Raw genomic sequence first — 17488 nt, forward strand, 5'->3', positions numbered from 1 at the left:
AGGAAGGAAGGAAGGAAGGAAGGAAGGAAGGAAGGAAGGAAGGAAGGAAGGAAGGAAGGAAGGAAGGAAGGAAGGAAGGAAGGAAGGAAGGAAGGAAGGAAGGAAGGGAGGAAGGAAGAAGAAAAAGAAAGAGAGAGAGAGAAAGAAAGAAAGAAAGATAAAAACGCAATCTAGTTCAGTCTTACAGTCCCAGTTAGTGACTAGTGAGTGGATATGCTGAAACTTCTACCTGCACTTACTTGCCATCTGTAGCATTCTTTCTGAAAGAAATAGATAGCTATTACTTGTAAATGTCCAAATATTTCATATTTTAGAAGCAGTGCAGCGTCTAATTACTACATTATGATTGTGCATTTAATTAATACAATAATTTTCTTACAGGTCTATTCACAAGCTTAGTTCATTAGTGTGGAAGTTATATCCTTATATTACAAGTTATCTGCTGTCAATAGGAAATAATTGAAAGCTATAATTTTCCCTTAGGTTGAAGCCTGTCAGGGAGATTTAAGTACACTGGCAAATGTGGTGACATCGTTAGCAAACCTCGGTAAATCCAAAGACATGTCACAAAGCAGTACAGAGCTATCTATGATTGAGAGTTTAAGTAATGGAGATGCATCATTATCTGAACTCCAGCAAGAAGAACAAGCTAGTAGTGATGTTACAAGGTAAGGCACATTACACTTGAAAATATTATACTTTTCAAGAATGGCTCTGTTAATTCAGAGCATTAATTAAGTCATCACAATGTAAGTAATTTATCTGCATTTAAAATAATAGTAGTAAGAGCATGAGCTCATGTTGAAGATCAATCTTGTAAGATTATTCCAAATTAAATCGCAAGTTTGGTTTGAGAAATAAGTACAGTTGTTTGTTCTTGGAATTAATTTCACTGTAAATCAGCTGATTTTCATACTTTTTGTTTGTCCTTAATAATGTGTGTTAGATCTTCTACTATATTCATAGTACTTTGTATCATCCTGGAAAACTGTTTCTTAACAAAATGTGTAAGTACTTAATGCCCATAGCTGCTGATTACCTTAAAAGCTTGAAAAGCATTTTTTCTAGATGGGAGAACTCAAAGAATGCTCACTGTCAGTACAAATGCATTCATTATATATCTTACGAACTTGTGTCCTGCACTGGTTTTAACTGAGCCGTTTTGGTGCGCATACATCTGAGGTATTCTGTGTAGTACTTAGTTATTCCTTCAGTCAGAATCATGTTCTTCCTTGACTGTCATTCCATGCGGGCTTCTGACAATTGTCCCAACAATATTTCCTTACACTCCATCTATATTATACATGCTGTGTTGAAAATGCACACGTAGAGTAAATCGATCAAGTAAAAAAAAGATCAGTATATAGTGAGGAAGTTTGTACTGACTCAAATACATGATTTCCCCTATGCTCCACTCTACTACTCAGTATGATTGCAAGCAGAATGCTTTTGTTCTGCTTCTTTCTTCATATGTGCTACTTAGGAAGTCAGCGTGACCTTTAATAGAGGTGCTGATTTGGACCTTTGCTGTGTTCACCTAGGTAAAGAACATGAAGTGTAAGGAGTGTTGTTGTATATGCTGATAAACATCATTCGGTAATATGGCTGTTCAATAAGATGCAGTTAAAGGTTGCATGATTACCTGTTATGTATTTCCTGGCACTTTCAGATGCTTGCTTTTGCCAACTTCAGTGTTTCTGTTCAGTTTTAAAATCTGTCTACAGAAATCCATCAAGTTCTCAGCTAGTGAGCTTGAAAGAGCTCTGACTCAGGTTAATGTGTACTTGTGTCTAGTAGGTCACCTAACAGATCCCCAGTAGGGAGTTTCAAAGAAAATATTCCTGTGAAAGGGACGTCGTTACTCAAGCAGAAACTAAAATTTCTGTTGAAATCTTTGATTTCCGTGTCAGACCTTGTGCCAGCTTGATCGTACGGACACAGGTGTTCACTGAAGAAAATGATTTTAAGGGGTTTCAAGTAGCAGGTTTTATCTATCAGTGTTTTTCATGTATTTTATTATATTCCATTGCTTGCAGCTACAGAAGTTAAGCTTTCAATTTTGCTGACTCAAGTTTAGCGTATAACTTTGTTGCTAGTATTCCGCTGCTTTTATATTGTAATGTTACATGCTTTGTCCTCTAATGGCTTCATTATCTATGTTCATATTTTACAGCTAATCAGGAGTCCTGTTATATATCTATTAGTGGCTGAGCTCGACGAAAAGAGAACCAAAGTTGTTTCTAACAAAGGGTATCAATACGATGTATTTAATGTCGATAATACATTTTTTCTTACTTTGTGAGCTGGTTTTTGTAATTTCAAGGCAAGCTCTGGTCTGGATTCTCTTTTCCTTAGTGTTTTAACTTGCAACCATTGCTCATGTTGAGACACAATACATGAAAAGGACCTACAGCGTAGAGCCATTGAGAAGCAAAGTTTATGCTTGCTTTTGCAGGCTTTCTTCTGCAAAGTCATGATATAGGAGGCAGAAGATTTATTTGAAAGTAGACATCCAAGAATAAGCTGGAAACAAAGTACCATGGGCAGACATGGTTAGCAGGGTACCCACCCAACATGATGTAAAAAGGATGCTGTAACCTAAGCTAGAACAAAAACAGGGTTGTAGCAGAGGCATGTAACGTTACCTGCTGGAGAAAGGGGAGATCTTGTTCCTGGCTTACATTTCTGTCCCTGCTACATGCAAGAGCTCTGAAAAGATCCTATTTTCCTAAGCAGCTGCCATTGAGCTACTAATTTTGCCTTATTATACCCAAGGCAACGAAGAGGGAGCCACACAGGACCTGAAACTCAGATTTCCTAGCAGGACAAGGATAATAAAACTTCAGAGCTTGCCCATGAGTGCACTCTGTTTCTGCTCACTTTCCATATATTTGAGACAGAAAACTTTCCAGGTACATCTGTGTAGTCCACTTGTGCACTCACCAGTCACCCTCCTGTGTACACAAAAAGGTGTGCAGGCTATATCCTAGGCTAGGATCAAAAATATTCTAGCTAATTTACCATCTGAAGCCTAAGGCAGTGTCAGCAGCTAGTTTATTGTGGTGGTGATGTTGCACACAGTATGCACTTAGAGTGTTTTTTTTTTAGTATATTAATATATATAGGTAGCAAAGGAGTATGGAATAAAATGTAGGCAGAGTTCTACTTCAGACTTGGACATTAAATCAATAATTTTAGATATTGTGGCAGTAAACATGTCTGTACAAATTGAGAATCATGTCCACGTAATCAGCTTCTGTAAAGTTTTCAGATCTCTGTGTGAGTTTTTCATGTGACTTTGTACAAATGATACTGCTCCCAGGTTATGTCATCTGCCTGTAGGCCGTAATCGAGTCTGTATATTTGTGACTGTAGATGTATCAGTTTTGGTTCTCAGGTGTGTTCGTGCACACAATGGATGTGTTATCAAGCAGGACAAAAAAGAGTAATACATCTGTGCTCCTCCTGGCATCTCCCCAGTAATGTTAGTGCGCATGCCTTGGTCTTCACAGGAGTCGCTGCCCCACCTCAAGGGATACTAAGGATGGTATTGAAAGCATGTGAGTGCTTTCTCTTACATATTTAGAAGCTGTCTGCTCAAATTAAGTTGAATAAACTAACCACAACTCATTGCTAACAGAAGCTTATTCCTTCTGTCTGTGCTTTTTAGCAGCAAAAATCTGTAAAATTTACATGTGCAGTAAGTTGTTTTAACAGCAGCCTGATGATCATGTGCTCAAAATGCTTATGCCAGCACTCTCAGTAAACATCACTAAAGAGATCTTGAAAGGCAAACTGTGATTCAGCAGCACAATCAGTATGTCAAAACTGTGAATTTGTTGGCAACTAGTGCGAACAGGAGCTGCTGCTAATTTTTTTGCTTCAGAGGCACTGTAAGTTTGAGTTTTCAGGGATTTTGTTTTGTAGAGTGGCAGGAAAAGCATGTTAATGACTTTTATTTTCCAAGTCTAGTTATTTGAAACAGACACCTGAATACAGGTTTCAGACGTGCAGATTCCTCCTAAATTGAAATGGTCTCCTAAGATGATTTTTTTAATTATTTTTTCTTGATCATACAGGGCATTTGATACCCTTGCAAAAGCATTAAATCCAGGAGAGAGTGCAGCGTGCCAGAACTCTGACAGTGTCGAAGGCAGCGTCCAGCTGATCGGGGGAGAAACAAGCATGAATATCGTCGAAATAGAGGGGCCACTGCTCAGTGATGCCCATGTAGCATTCAGGGTACTTAATACTCTTTATTGTTGGCTGTTTATAAACATTTTACTTTGGTGATACAACATAATTAACGATCGGATTACATTTTCTTTTGAACTTCTTTGAAGAGTAATTATGCAGGTATCAGCATTCATTTCTGATGAACGCGCTGCTTTTGTCGACTGGTTAGCTGTTCCCTTGGGAAAATTAACAGCTCTCAGTTGTTTATTTGCACTGTTCATTTTACTGTTTTTTTACCTTAAAAATAGTAGGTAATCAGAGCAAAGGGACTTACATGGAAAACTTTAACAGCTAAGGGAAAATATGGTTGCCTTTTTAGAGAGGCAAATATTTTCTGACTTCATTTCTCTTCTTATGAGCATGTAAAAATTACTTTTGTTTTTCCTTCATCATATTGTTATTCATGGACAAATCAGAAATCTTGCTCATGTTTTAGTTTGCGTTAAGTCTTGCCTCTCAACAACACAGTTTGGTCACTAAAATAAACATATCTCTAATGTAGATGTCAGTTTTGTTTTAAATTATCTTAGCCAAACCATTTTATTACAAAATTTTGATTTCTGAGGATTAAACAGTGATACACTATACTTAGGAGTTTCGGATCGAATCCCAATTTCTTTACATAAACAGGTGACAGTTGCATACTTATCTATATGCAAGTGTAAGCAACGTCATTCTAATTACAGTGGTTCTTCTAAAACTTCTATTCTCTACATAATGCCTCCAAAGTTGAGTTTTGTTTGGGATTTTTCATCCCCAGAGTTCCCAGACTTAAATCTTTATCTAAGCTAAGATTCAAAATGTTTATCATTTTTGTTGCTTTGTAGTCACTGTGGGAAATACAGTGTGGCTAGTAAACCAAAAAACAGTCGTTCAGTTTTATTTCAGGATTATCTCATGTTTATTTTAAAAATAATGTTACTTTCTTAAAACCTGAAAGTTATTTTTCATATTGTGTTTTATGTGGAGAAAATAATGGACTTTCACTTATTTATTTATTTATTTTGTTTTCTGGCAGCTCACCATGCCTTCTCCTATGCCTGAATATCTTAATGTTCACTATATCTGCGAGTCTGCCTCCAGGTTGCTGTTCTTGTCCATGCACTGGGCGCGTTCCATTCCATGTTTCCAAGCTTTAGGGTAAGTGTTCAATTACTCTATTTGCTCATGTTGTGAATGCACACTTTTAAATTTGTTATTTGTACTGTAGTCTTCAGGGACATTAAAAAATATAAGCCAAGTTTATTGAAACTGTTCCATAAGTCTTCCATATGAAGGTAGATTTGCTGAATGAAAACTACTCCCAGTTTCAGTTCAGTTCAAGTACTTGGTTGGGTTTCGAAGAAAAAAAGTAGTAAATTCATAATTATCAAATGCCTACTCACTGCCTCTTCTTGAATAAATTTTCAGTCAACTGGACTTGCTATCATTTTTTAATAGCTCCCTCCAAATCTTAAGATGCTTATCAGGCAGTTGCCAAAAAGAAGCCCCTTTCTGGAGCTCCAACTACTGCTATATTTATAAGCGAGGTAGTAATATTTTTGTCTTTAATAAACTATATGAAGAACATGCTTAGGGTTCAGCAAGCTTTAGGATTTATTTGTTGAGTTGCAGAGGATTTTCCAAAAACAAATGGTTGCAGTAGCCAGAAAATAATTTTTATTATTCTCTTTAAAGTTTGTGTAACATCCTGTTTTTCCAGCAAAATTCAGTGTGTCACTTAACATTCTCAAGCTAAATGTAGTAGTACGTTGCTGATCATCAGGAGAAAACATCTCAAAACAACACTGGGAAAAGCGATGTATGTTACTGTCAGAAATCAAGATTGTGAAGACAAATCAAATAAATCAGCTGTGTTCGAATATGGTACAAATCTATCAGCTGTGATACAAACAGTATAAAATCATGTTTGTTCCTCAACTAGTGTTTTTTTCTTGTAATTCAGTATCAAAATAGTCGTAGCAAAGAGAATTCCTGTTTATAGTGAGGGACTGGCTCCTTTCTTGTCACAAGCATTGATCTGTATTTACTCAGATGTTTAAGGCAAATTATTCTACATCGTTTAAGACATTGCACTGTGTGTAATTAAAGCCTGTGTTTTGAAGAAGGAAAACGTAACATTTTGTAAAACTAAAGCGAGGAGGGGAAAGTGGGTAAATGTGGTATTTCAGTAGAAATCCTTGTCTTGCAGGATTTCACAATGCTTAGCAAATTAACATAGTGAACTGCGGCGTTGTACTTTTTAAAAAAGTTTCTTGCAACAGAGACGATGCAAAGTAGTGTTATAAAAACAAATGGGAATTGTTTTCTTAAAATAAAATCTACGAACAACCTGTCTATCTAAAAAGATTTAACAAGAAATGTGTATGGAAAATCTGCATTTTTTTGATTTGTGTCACTTCCCAACACATTTGTCTGTTTGAATAAGAAAACGGAGGAGTAGGGTTGCTGAAAGTTGTTAATACTTGCCTGTGCTAACATTTGCAGTCCCAGTCAAGATCATGGGCAACAGTGGAGGCTTATTTGATATTAGTGAAGCTTTTTAAAGTTGAGCACATTGTGTGCTGTATAATTTTAACTTTTAGAAGGGTGACTCGTATTTCAATTTTAAAATGAAGAGAAATTCATAGTATTAGCAGTTGAGAGGAGTTGATGAGCCAAAGCAAAGCGATAATTGTTTTGTAAGATAATTGTATCCAAGTGGTTCCCTTCCCAAGCACTGTTTTCCTTAGTCTCTGCAAGACAGTTGGCTTAGACACACTAATTTAGGTAATGATATCAAGATATTGCATAGGTCATTTTCCTGCACAAGGATTCCTACTGAAATGTTAATCAGGCTGGTTACAGCAACTTAGTTTTTTGGGGCTACGTAAGTATGATCAGCTAATTCTGGTATAAGTTTGAGCATCCTTAAAGTAATGGATTAGCTTTAATATGGATAGCTTTAATATGCTTTTCTCTGAAAATGATGTGGTTCTTTTAACTTCATGTGCTCATGTGGTCCTTTTAACTTTCCATTATTTATATTTACTGGCTAAAACTGTGAAACATGGTACCTGAATTTGACTCCTCAATGGTAGGATTTCCTTTTTATAAGGTACTGAGCTCTTGTTGAGCTCTACAAGTTAGAGATGCTTGGCATCACTGAAAGTTAGGTTACTGATATGGAAGGGCTGAATATTAGGCTGAATAGGCCTAATTTTAAACTTCAGCGTTTAAAAAAAAAAAAAAAAAAAAAAAAGACTTTGAAATTGCACTGAACTGTCAGATTTCAAGTTAAAAATAATAAAATTAAAGACTTTTGAGTCTATTTTACAACCACAATACAGCAACAATGCAAACTTTTTTTTTTTGCCCATGCATATAAATCTTACCTAAAGATGAGTGTGAATCCTAGGAAAACCAGCATGATGGAAATGATGGAATATACTTAGACAGTTGTCATTTACTGCAACTTCAGCTTTTTTGATCATTAAAACAAAAATGATTTATTTAGAAATGTCACTTTAAAACGTGTTTAAATCCTAGCGTTTTAATTAATATAGTGTTTTAATTTATTGTGGTACTGGCTGCAGTGATTGAATTAGATGGATGTTTTATGAAGTGTTCTTCAAATTAAAAAACAGTAAAGCCAAATGGCTGGTTTTATTAAGTGAAATTAATTTTTTTTTTTTTTTTTAATAGACAGGATAACAGCATATCATTAGTAAAAGCCTGCTGGAACGAACTTTTTACGCTTGGTCTTGCACAATGTTCACAAGTTATGAATGTGGCGACTATGTTAACTGCATTTGTTAATCACCTTCATAGCAGTTTACAGCAAGGTAAGGTGAATATTGTGCACGTTTGCAGACTTGGGGAATTACATCATGGTTTTTAAGTTTTGTATTAAGCAGAAGTTTAGTACTTATCTGTAAATTGTTAATGAAAATTTACTGTTCATAAAATTTAACAATTGCTATTGACACAAAATAAAAATTAGATAATACAGTTCTCAGGATGGAAATTTTTGGCAATTTTTCCAAAGTCAGCTGTCAGCTATGCTAATGCTTCCTTTCCCCCAAATTAAAAACAAAACAAAACAAACAAACAAAAAAACTACACACATATATATATTTGCCCATCCTTCTAATGCAGGTTAGCTTTTACTGTTTGTTTTGTTTTTTTTTTTTAATCATGTTTGATATCTGTGTGTCTAATAGTGTTCTGCTGTTCTGTTGGTGTACATCAGCTCAAAATAGGAGTATTTCAGGCAGCCTCAACTTTAAGAACACAAGTGTACTGTGAATATGATTCCTCTCTATCAAGGGTGTAAAGAAGAACCCAACTGTCCTTGCTGTTCATAGCTGTGAAACAAAGCAGCCAAATGCCACCTTCGTGATGTATTTTCTGTTCATAACTTGGCTTAGTTTTAGACTCCGTACAAGTCTTCCAAGCAGATTTACACTAAGTATGCTTCCTTCCTTTTTATCCTATGTCCTGCATCTTTTGCATGTTTTACATTAAATGAAGTTGGCATTCTCTTCCATTTACCCTGCAGTGAAGGAAATGTTCTTCTGAGTGATACTCAAACTGAACTAGGGGAGTCTTTTAGCTAAAATAAAAATCTTTATCTGTTCATAGTCTAGCAAATTTTTAAAGTTAGATGTACATACAAAAATGTTAGCATTTTCAGGTTTAAGTAGCTTTAGGATTATTTGCTTTTACTCTCTTTAATGCTATGCAAAAAGAGATCGGTAAACCATAGAAAAATAGCTCTCTAAATTACAAGTTCTTCTTCTCCTTTTATGATGAAGAGATTAAAGAGTTCATTCTTAGGAGTCTTCAGGCTTTAAAAAACATCCACAAGATCCTGCTTTAAACAATAGTTTGTAATAAAAACAAATCGAATATCTTCAGGAGGGAAACAAATGGACTGGGGACTTCATATCAATATACAATCAATACTACTATCAATATACATAATTTACAATCATGTTCACCAAAAACTTTAGTAAATAATGATGGTTTTATCATTACTACAAATGTATATTCTTATTAATTTGGGAAGTCAGTTTGACTGTACAAATCACAAATTTATATCAAATGTCTTCCAGTTACTGAAGGGGAACAGCTCTGCACCAACCACATTCCCCTAGACGCAGGAAAGGCGTATAGTGTACCTTCTTTTTCAGCAGTGGCATGGTCTTTGACTGACTAAAGTAACCCATCAATGAATAAATACTGCACCTGACTCTTAGATGTCCATTGCAGATCTGCAATAGCAATGTTGCCTTTAGTTATAAATAGTCTTTCCTTGATTTAGTCCACCTCTGATTATTGGAAACTTGTCAGAAAACTGTTGGTGTAAAGGTTATTTAGACCTAGTATGTAAGTTTATAGATGGCATAGATTCCCCACTGTTTGATCTAATACAAATGATTAATGTTTTTAAAAATGCAGTGTGACTACACTTTTGCACATGTGTTGACATTGGGATTTTTATATTTTATGTACGTGTCAACTCAGATAAGCTGCCAACAGACAGAGGAAAACTAGTAATGGAGCATATCTTCAAATTGCAAGAGTTCTGTAACAGTATGGTTAAGCTTTGCCTGGATGGATATGAATATGCTTATTTGAAAGCAATCGTACTCTTCAGTCCTGGTATGTAATTATTCTTGATGTAAACATTTATTCTTTTTCTATGACTATAGAGACTTAAGGTGTTAAAAGTCGGTTTAAAAATTCATAGGATCATTTAGGTTGGAAAAGACCTCTAAGATCATCAACCTTTAAAAGAATTCTCTGTGTTTTCCACAAAGGTATATTTTAGGTAAGCTGTGGAGGGGGGCATGGAACAAGAGGATCTTTGAAGTCCCTTCCAACCCGGGCCATTCTATGATTCTACAGGTTTTAGGAAACAAATAGTTCATAGTTTTTTATTTTTATATTTTTTTTCAACTGATGCTATTTTTTTTCCACAAATGCTATATATGCATACAATATTCCAATAAATATCAGTGTATTGGAACAATGCTGTTCCATGCAACACAGAGAACAGAGGTATATCATCAGGAATGATATAAATGCTGCAAGTACTGCATTTATTTGAACTCTTCAGAATGTCTGATTGTACTATAAACAATGAAGTAAAACACCAACGTAGAGGAAAAAAATAAAGTTAAAACTTCCAAAAAGTTTAAACTTCGTTAAAACTGTTGGAAAACTTGAAGTTGCTACAGCAATCAAATAATTGTTTCAGCATGCTTACAAGTAGATAATCTGTAGGGATTTTAAAGCACCTTATATAGAACAGATATAACGATATAGGGTGTCTTTCAGATCATCCAGGTCTAGAAAATGTGGTACAGATTGAGAAATTTCAAGAAAAGGCTTACATGGAGTTCCAAGACTATGTAACAAAAGCATATCCAGACGATACTTACAGGTGTGTAAACTTAGATTCTTACTTGATTCTCTTGATTCACACCAAATTGTGCGACCAAGTAACTCTTCTTAACAAACTTACTTTCCAGACTGTCTAGACTCCTTCTCCGATTGCCTGCGCTTAGGCTGATGAGTGCTGCCATCACCGAGGAGCTGTTCTTTGCAGGACTAATTGGAAACGTTCAGATTGATAGCATCATCCCGTATATCCTGCGAATGGAGACAGCGGACTATAACTCTCAAATAATTGGTCATGCCGTATAAAAGTAGCAATCAAGGATTCTGCACCATGGCAGTCATGGTGATGTAAATGCATACCCTGTCTCCAAGAGATGGCAATAAGCCTTCACATGCACCTATCTAAAGAAGGCGAATATTCCTCCTTTCCAGTACACTTGGGAAATGTGGTGGAGTGTCTTAAGGAATATTGGACAACTTCCTATTTTTCACCTGATCTTCAAAGACTTGTAAATTAACTTGATATCTGAAGAAAGTCAAGAATTGTCCATCCTATTTTTGTAGATAGATGAACTTGGAATATTTGTTTATGAAGTCCAGGCTTGTGAAGAAATTGAAGAAGCTTTGACTGAACTAAGGTATCTCAACTTAGTTTCATGTTTTAGACAAATAAATTAACTTTCCTCTCTGAGCTGTGTTTTCAGTGTTTTGCTGCTAGTTCTTTCTCACTGAATAAACAGAGAATACGTGATCAAACATCTTGAAAAGGCCAGTATTTCCATGGAAATGAGACCTTTATAACCAAACTTAAATTTTTGCTGTTGTTTGGAAGAAAAACGAATTTCTTGTTGAATGAAACATTGGTACCATTACAAGTGAAGGGAAGGTAGAGGAATTTCACATTTTAAAAATATTCTGCTGACATTTTGATGCAATTGATCAAAAGTGAAGCTGCAAAGGGTCAGTACTGACTGCTATGTAGATGCAAATGAATACTGTGCTGTACTATTATGTATTGGTAGGTATCAGCTGTTTTTTACCATGAAAAACTACAAAGTGTTTACTGTAGGTATTCAAAGAGCAGCCTCCTGCTTATTCTGGTCTCACATGTTCAAGCTTTTTCACACTACCCCGCCCCCTTTCATACTCAGCACACAAGGATGGAGGCATTCGAGATGCCTCTTAACTTTATTCGCTCTAAGAAACAAATTGTGTTTAGAGTTCTTTGTGTGTGTTCATGTTGTTATTCTTGCATAGGATTTGGAAATTATTTTTGTTGTTAGCTTTTAGCTGTCTAGCTGTCTTTTTCCAACCAGTCTCGTATGATTATTTTTTAAATTTAAATTAGACAAATTCAAATATAACAGGCTCCCTCCCTCTAGAAGCCTGGCCTCTGCTGCTTTTCCTTTCCTTGTTAGAAATGGGCCTAGATACTTTATATATGTTGTGTGAATCATACTCCATGGCTCCTTCTAAGGGTGGATTCAGATGCTTTTCTCTCTTGAGGCATGTGCCTCATTGTCAAGTAATGCTCTAACATATGGTTGTTCCCTGCTTCCTTTTGCTGCAGGAAGCTGTACACCCCTAGCACATTTAATAGCTGTTGCTTAAAATTAGAGAAGGATCCTAGTAAAAGTGATGGTCTACTGCTGACACTTGGGATTATCTAAATCTCGGATCAAGGCCCAGTTCTATTTACCCAGCACTTTTATTTCTCTGGCAGCACTGGGTGAAGAAGAGCATCACCCAATTGCTTAGCCAAAAGATTCCCTTAAAGGGAGGCCTTTGCCCAGCCTGTACCAGCCGCTCCGAAGCCACCCTAGCATTGAAGGACTACTAGATGAGGCTTGGGTGAGTTCTGTGTTTTTTTTCTCAGCACCCGAGGCTCTCAGCCATCCAAAAAGAATCAGAGAACAGTCACTGACACTGAATCACTGTGATCTTTTTTAATTCTACTAACAGATTTGTTTGGATCTTCCTCTGCCCAAGCTCTATAATCAGAGGCTGTTCTACAGAATCAGCCATATACAGTACCACAGACCGTAACAGTTGGTGCTGAGGACCTCTGATGGGGTGGAATCATCTCCCCTGCTCTCACTTGGCACATGACAAATTCCAGGAGGGCAGCCTTCAGTGCTGGAGCTGGCCATGGTGCCTGACCCCTCCCTCGTTCCACCTTTAGAAAGGCGCAGGATTAGGCTCTCCATTTGTGTTCCCTGGAGTTCATGAAGAACGAAGACGTCTTTTCTGTATCCCAGGAAACATGCCCCACTATCTGTGAAAATGTGAGCGACAACTGCTGCCAACATGCTGCGCTTGTTCTCGTCCCAGTGGTTACGGGCTCATCTTGCCATCTGTAGGAGGACCAAGTTGCAGACGGGACCATACATCATTCTTCAGTTCAGCTTGCAGAAATTTGAACCCTGTTTTCCAGCCCCGTGTTATCCCTAACCCACTCCGGGCCCTAACAGGGACAGGAGATTTACCCCTGTTAAACCTTTTAAGGAAGCTGACAGGAGTTTACTCCTGAATATTTTGGAGGTGTTTTCCTGGGCATTCCAATCTTGGAAGAATTTTATGCCAGTTTTCTCCAGCTTTGTGTAACCCAGATTAACAGCAAGATGGAAATAAAAGCTTGTTTTCCTTCTAAATGCACCTGACTGTGCAAAAATCTCTCGCATCCTTGCAGATTTTTTTACTCCAGAGTTTGAGCCTCAGGCATGATAAGCAGTTCCTTGTTTACAGCTGCCCAAAAGATTGGGCTGATGTGGCTTCTTGCATGATACTGTCTAGCTACAGAAACAGCTGAGAAAACACCAGTGTTTATACAGGTGTAAATCCGTAGGGACTGAATTCCAAATCACGTATATCTTTGACAGAGCAGTGTTTTGGAGAACATGGCCACAGAACCTTATTTTCTCCTGATTTTTTCTTGCTTCCTCTTTGTGGCCCATTGTGCCCTAGTAGACAAGTTAGCCTACTTCAACAAAACGTGGATTGCCATCACCACCCACTGCTGGTTCCTTAGGCTGTCTTACCTCAAAAGCATGAGAACCTTGGTCATGTTTTACATCAGACTTGCAGGTGTTTGACATGTGCTCTTGCTGTTCTTTTTTGAGGCCTGTCACCTCTGCCTGGCAGCAGCATATCCAGATCCCAGTGGCTGACTTTTTCCCCTCACACATCTCTTACTGCTATATTCCTGGCAAATTCCAGGGCTTCATCTGGGATTTTTTATAAGCGACTTAAATCAGGAATTCAACCCCCCCCCCCTTTTTTTTTTCTTAAATCCTCTCTTTCCAGATCTCAGTCTACCCTTCCTTCACATGTTGGGTAGCAAGGGATTGTCGTCAGTCATCTTGCTTGCATGTGACAAGAGACTTTCAGGTGTCTTGAATCTAGTTATCTTGACCAGGTGAGAAATCAAGCAGGACAGCCATCTCCAAACTCGGTAACAGACTGCATTACCTCAGTTTGAGAACAGTACAGTCACGTCACCATCAGCAATCAGGGTATCTCAAACTACACTGGGGCTTTGCTCAATAACACCCGTATTGCGTCACTGTAAAAAGGACAGTGAGATCAAGGAATCTTCAACCAAATTGCCAAAAAGTGTCTGCCAGCCACCTTGTTCTGAGAATGTGGGGACAGTGAATTAGGGGTTGTGTCCTCGTATATATGCCCATAAAGAAAAGCTTCTTATCTCAAAGAGATTCCAGTTACTTTTGTTCATATCTGCGATAACCATGTAGCCTCTTCCTTCCTATCTGTGGCTGACAAAATACGTAAGCTCGGTACTTACTGCCAAGTGAAACAAAAGGGGGAGATCTGATGACACACCTGCGGTATCATGAGAGCCCAAAAAAAACATTTCATGATCTTGGGTACCTGATCTGATGTTTGGACCTCTGTAGAGATAATGTGCACATCTGCAATGTGTTGCAAAGAGCTCTGGCTACTGGTAAGTAACTTTTTTTTTTCCCCAAAGTTTCTTAATTTTTTTTCATCGTAAGTTCAGTGCTGGTTTAAACCTAGGGTACAGGCTGGTCTATGCTGCCTAGCAAGTGATCTCTCTCTCCTTTCTTTGTGATGATCAAGAAGCTGGCTAGTGCTGGTTATTGCTTCAACATTATTCACTTTTCTTACCAAGATTTTTTCTTTTGGATTCTTAAACTGTAAGCTCATGCTCTTGATAAGGAATGAAACGTAACTGGGATTTCTCAGAAATAGGAGCTACAGAACAGGTAAATTACTACAAGGATGAAGACGCATTTTTCTCATTTCTGGCTCTTATCCATTGCGGTTATCTTTGAGAATAATGCGGCATCTTACAGAAAGCCTAAACAATGAAGTTCTCTTCTGGTTTGGTTTGTCTGAAGATAACTGTTGCTCAGTTAAATGGAGTTACCTTCAGCTCAGGCTGTGAACGTTTCGAGCAGCTATTTTTTATGCTGACAGGATCTCACATAACCACCTGTGTGATTTATTATTTTTAGTCCTGCGAATAAATGTTCTTTGCTACTGAACGAAAGGCTGGCAAATATTACTGGTTTTTCATGCTGTTAGTAAGACTGTTGTTCAGCCAACAAAAATGTAGGCAATGAATCTCACTTCACCGTGGATGTTAAAATACCTCATTATTTTTGTGACCTCCTTCTTTCTCCTTTAAATTTTGATTAAACTTTTTGATCCTCAGCATTCTGACAATTTTCATACCTATTCAGGACTCAACCAAACTGTGGCATTTACTAGCCATAAAATAATAAATTTCTGTGCCAATAAAATAAGTTTATTTTCAATAGCATTAAAATTTTCAATGCTAAGAGCAAGAAACTGCATTTTAGTATAAATCACATGAATTGAAAAACTATTTTATACATTTTAGAATCCTGTCACTTCAGATGGGAGCAACGTTGCACATAATGAATTGACTAGTTCGAAACATTTTCCTTGAAAATGTGTTGTACATGTACACATGGGATTAGGTTGTTTATTTCATACTGGTGGCCTTCCTGGTACAAATCACTGTTATGTTTTAACTTTTTGTTTGTTTGTTTGTTTGTTTGTTTTTCTCCAAAAGTGGTTTCATTGCAATGCCTTCCGCAGTTAGAAACTTAACCTGTCCACACATTTCGTCTCTTCTGTGATTGTCAGGGTCAGCGAAAGTCAGTCACTGCTCTGTTATTTTGTTCAGCTTCTCTGGTTCCTAGCACATCAGTTTCATTGTAAGCATTAGAATGTAATTGTCTGCTGTGGTGTGACAAAATCACTGTAAATGTCTTGAAACCTGACTAAATTTTGGAAATTCTATTTTGGGTGTATTTTTTAAAATAAATTGGAACTTTCTATTATAGAAAACAATGGTAATAACCTATCACTTTGTTAGTGTTTTATACGGATTGTCCTATAGACCTACAGCAGTGTATATGATTACAAAGAGTTTGTGGATATTTCCCTTCTGTTTTACAATGTAGTATTGTCAATTATATTCAGTCTCTGGGATTTGTGATAGCTGCGGTATCTCGCTGTTTTCTAGCCCTTGTCGCTATTAACTCTGTTTCTGTGCTTACTATTTTCTGCCCAATGCATTTGAGTATTTGAAAATGTAATAATTTATTATAAAATTTAATTCACCATCATTTTTTGCCTTTAAAACACTACATACAAATGTGCTATAATGAATTCTGATCATGGTCTTTGTGTCATATAATGCAATAACCTGTATTTGGAAATGTTTACTCAGTTCATTATGGATCTGTTTTAGGCTGGAAGTTAAAATATGGTTGAATACATTTTTTTTTTCTTTTTACATAAATACAGACTTCAGGAGTTTAGGTTTAATTACCTCGGTTTTAAATGTTACTGGATAATTTATCCTTGTTCAAATTTGTGAAAATATCACAAGTTTTGGTTCATTCCAGAATTGATTTCTCAGTGATAATTGAAGAAGTGTGATTTTTTTTTCAGTCTTCTTTCATAAATGATAGTGGTATTTGCATAAACGTGCAGATAACCTATAAGTGCATAACAAATGAGAAAGGAGCTACCATGCTTTCCATGCTTCAATTCTGAAATGTCTTTATCATGCAGTAAATGGAGTATCACAGAGAATTACCCACTGATACTGATGCAGGGAATAGATGACTTACAAGAAGTAAACATTTAGATTGTCTTCCCCATTAGCATTTACTCCAGGATCTCTCTTGCTTCTGTTCAAAAACTTCCGTTTCTCAGCACTCCTACAGCGCCCTGTTCTCCGGTCAGACTGCTCATCAAGCATTCCCTCCTGCTCATACCAGTAACTTCCCACAGCCTTTTGGTCACCGCTGAAGGAAAAAGGAAGAGGGAAAAGTGCTCTAGTGACAAATGCTCTTTGGGTAAATAGCACAAAGTCTGGGAACTCTGCAGCTTGGTTACTCTGGGGTATCTCCTTTTCTTCTCTCTGCTCAGCAAACATCCCTAACAGTCCTACTTTCCTCCTCTTACTTCTGTACGAAATGACCCCAAAGAACATCTGTACTTCATCATATGAATGCTTCTCTCCTGCGCTCCTCCGTTGTTCCTCGTATACATACAAAGTAGTGTTAACACAAGGAACAGCCCTGTTCAGCCACCTCAGTCTTCCTTTTACCTTCTGAGATCTGAAGTGCCACCATGACTCTGGTATGTGACTGCTAACATATAATACAATTTTCTACTACATTCATCTTTTTATGGGAAATCAGGGTTGTGTGTTTTGGCTTGAGTGTAGGAACTGAGTGTGTCCTCCACGTCACTGTGGTGGAGTTGAAGGCAGGTCATGTGGACCACTTGAGTACCACCCTGGTCAGTATCATTACCTCTGGACACAAGGTGTTTGTGGCTG

The 17488-nt window shown here is 37.2% G+C and overlaps 1 protein-coding gene across 9 annotated transcripts in view; it reads left to right on the forward strand.

The window, feature by feature from the left end:
- NR2C1 (nuclear receptor subfamily 2 group C member 1) overlaps positions 1–17326 on the forward strand; it is a 55910-nt gene extending 38584 nt beyond the window's left edge. For 7 of the 9 annotated variants that reach the window (XM_035337049.1, XM_035337082.1, XM_035337069.1 and 4 more), the window contains 8 exons: positions 484–668; positions 3513–3560; positions 4080–4242; positions 5255–5376; positions 7921–8060; positions 9745–9882; positions 10561–10666; positions 10755–17326. In XM_035337049.1, the coding sequence (XP_035192940.1) occupies positions 484–668; positions 3513–3560; positions 4080–4242; positions 5255–5376; positions 7921–8060; positions 9745–9882; positions 10561–10666; positions 10755–10929 (1077 nt within the window). In that variant the 3' untranslated portion in view covers positions 10930–17326. The remainder of the gene's footprint in view (positions 1–483; positions 669–3512; positions 3561–4079; positions 4243–5254; positions 5377–7920; positions 8061–9744; positions 9883–10560; positions 10667–10754) is intronic. The other 2 variants (XM_035337060.1, XM_035337091.1) reach the window with 1 other exon arrangement.
- The last annotated feature ends 162 nt before the right edge of the window (positions 17327–17488 follow it).

Source organism: Oxyura jamaicensis, chromosome 1 (genome assembly GCF_011077185.1).
Source record: "Oxyura jamaicensis isolate SHBP4307 breed ruddy duck chromosome 1, BPBGC_Ojam_1.0, whole genome shotgun sequence".
NCBI classification, from domain to species: Eukaryota; Metazoa; Chordata; class Aves; order Anseriformes; family Anatidae; genus Oxyura; species Oxyura jamaicensis.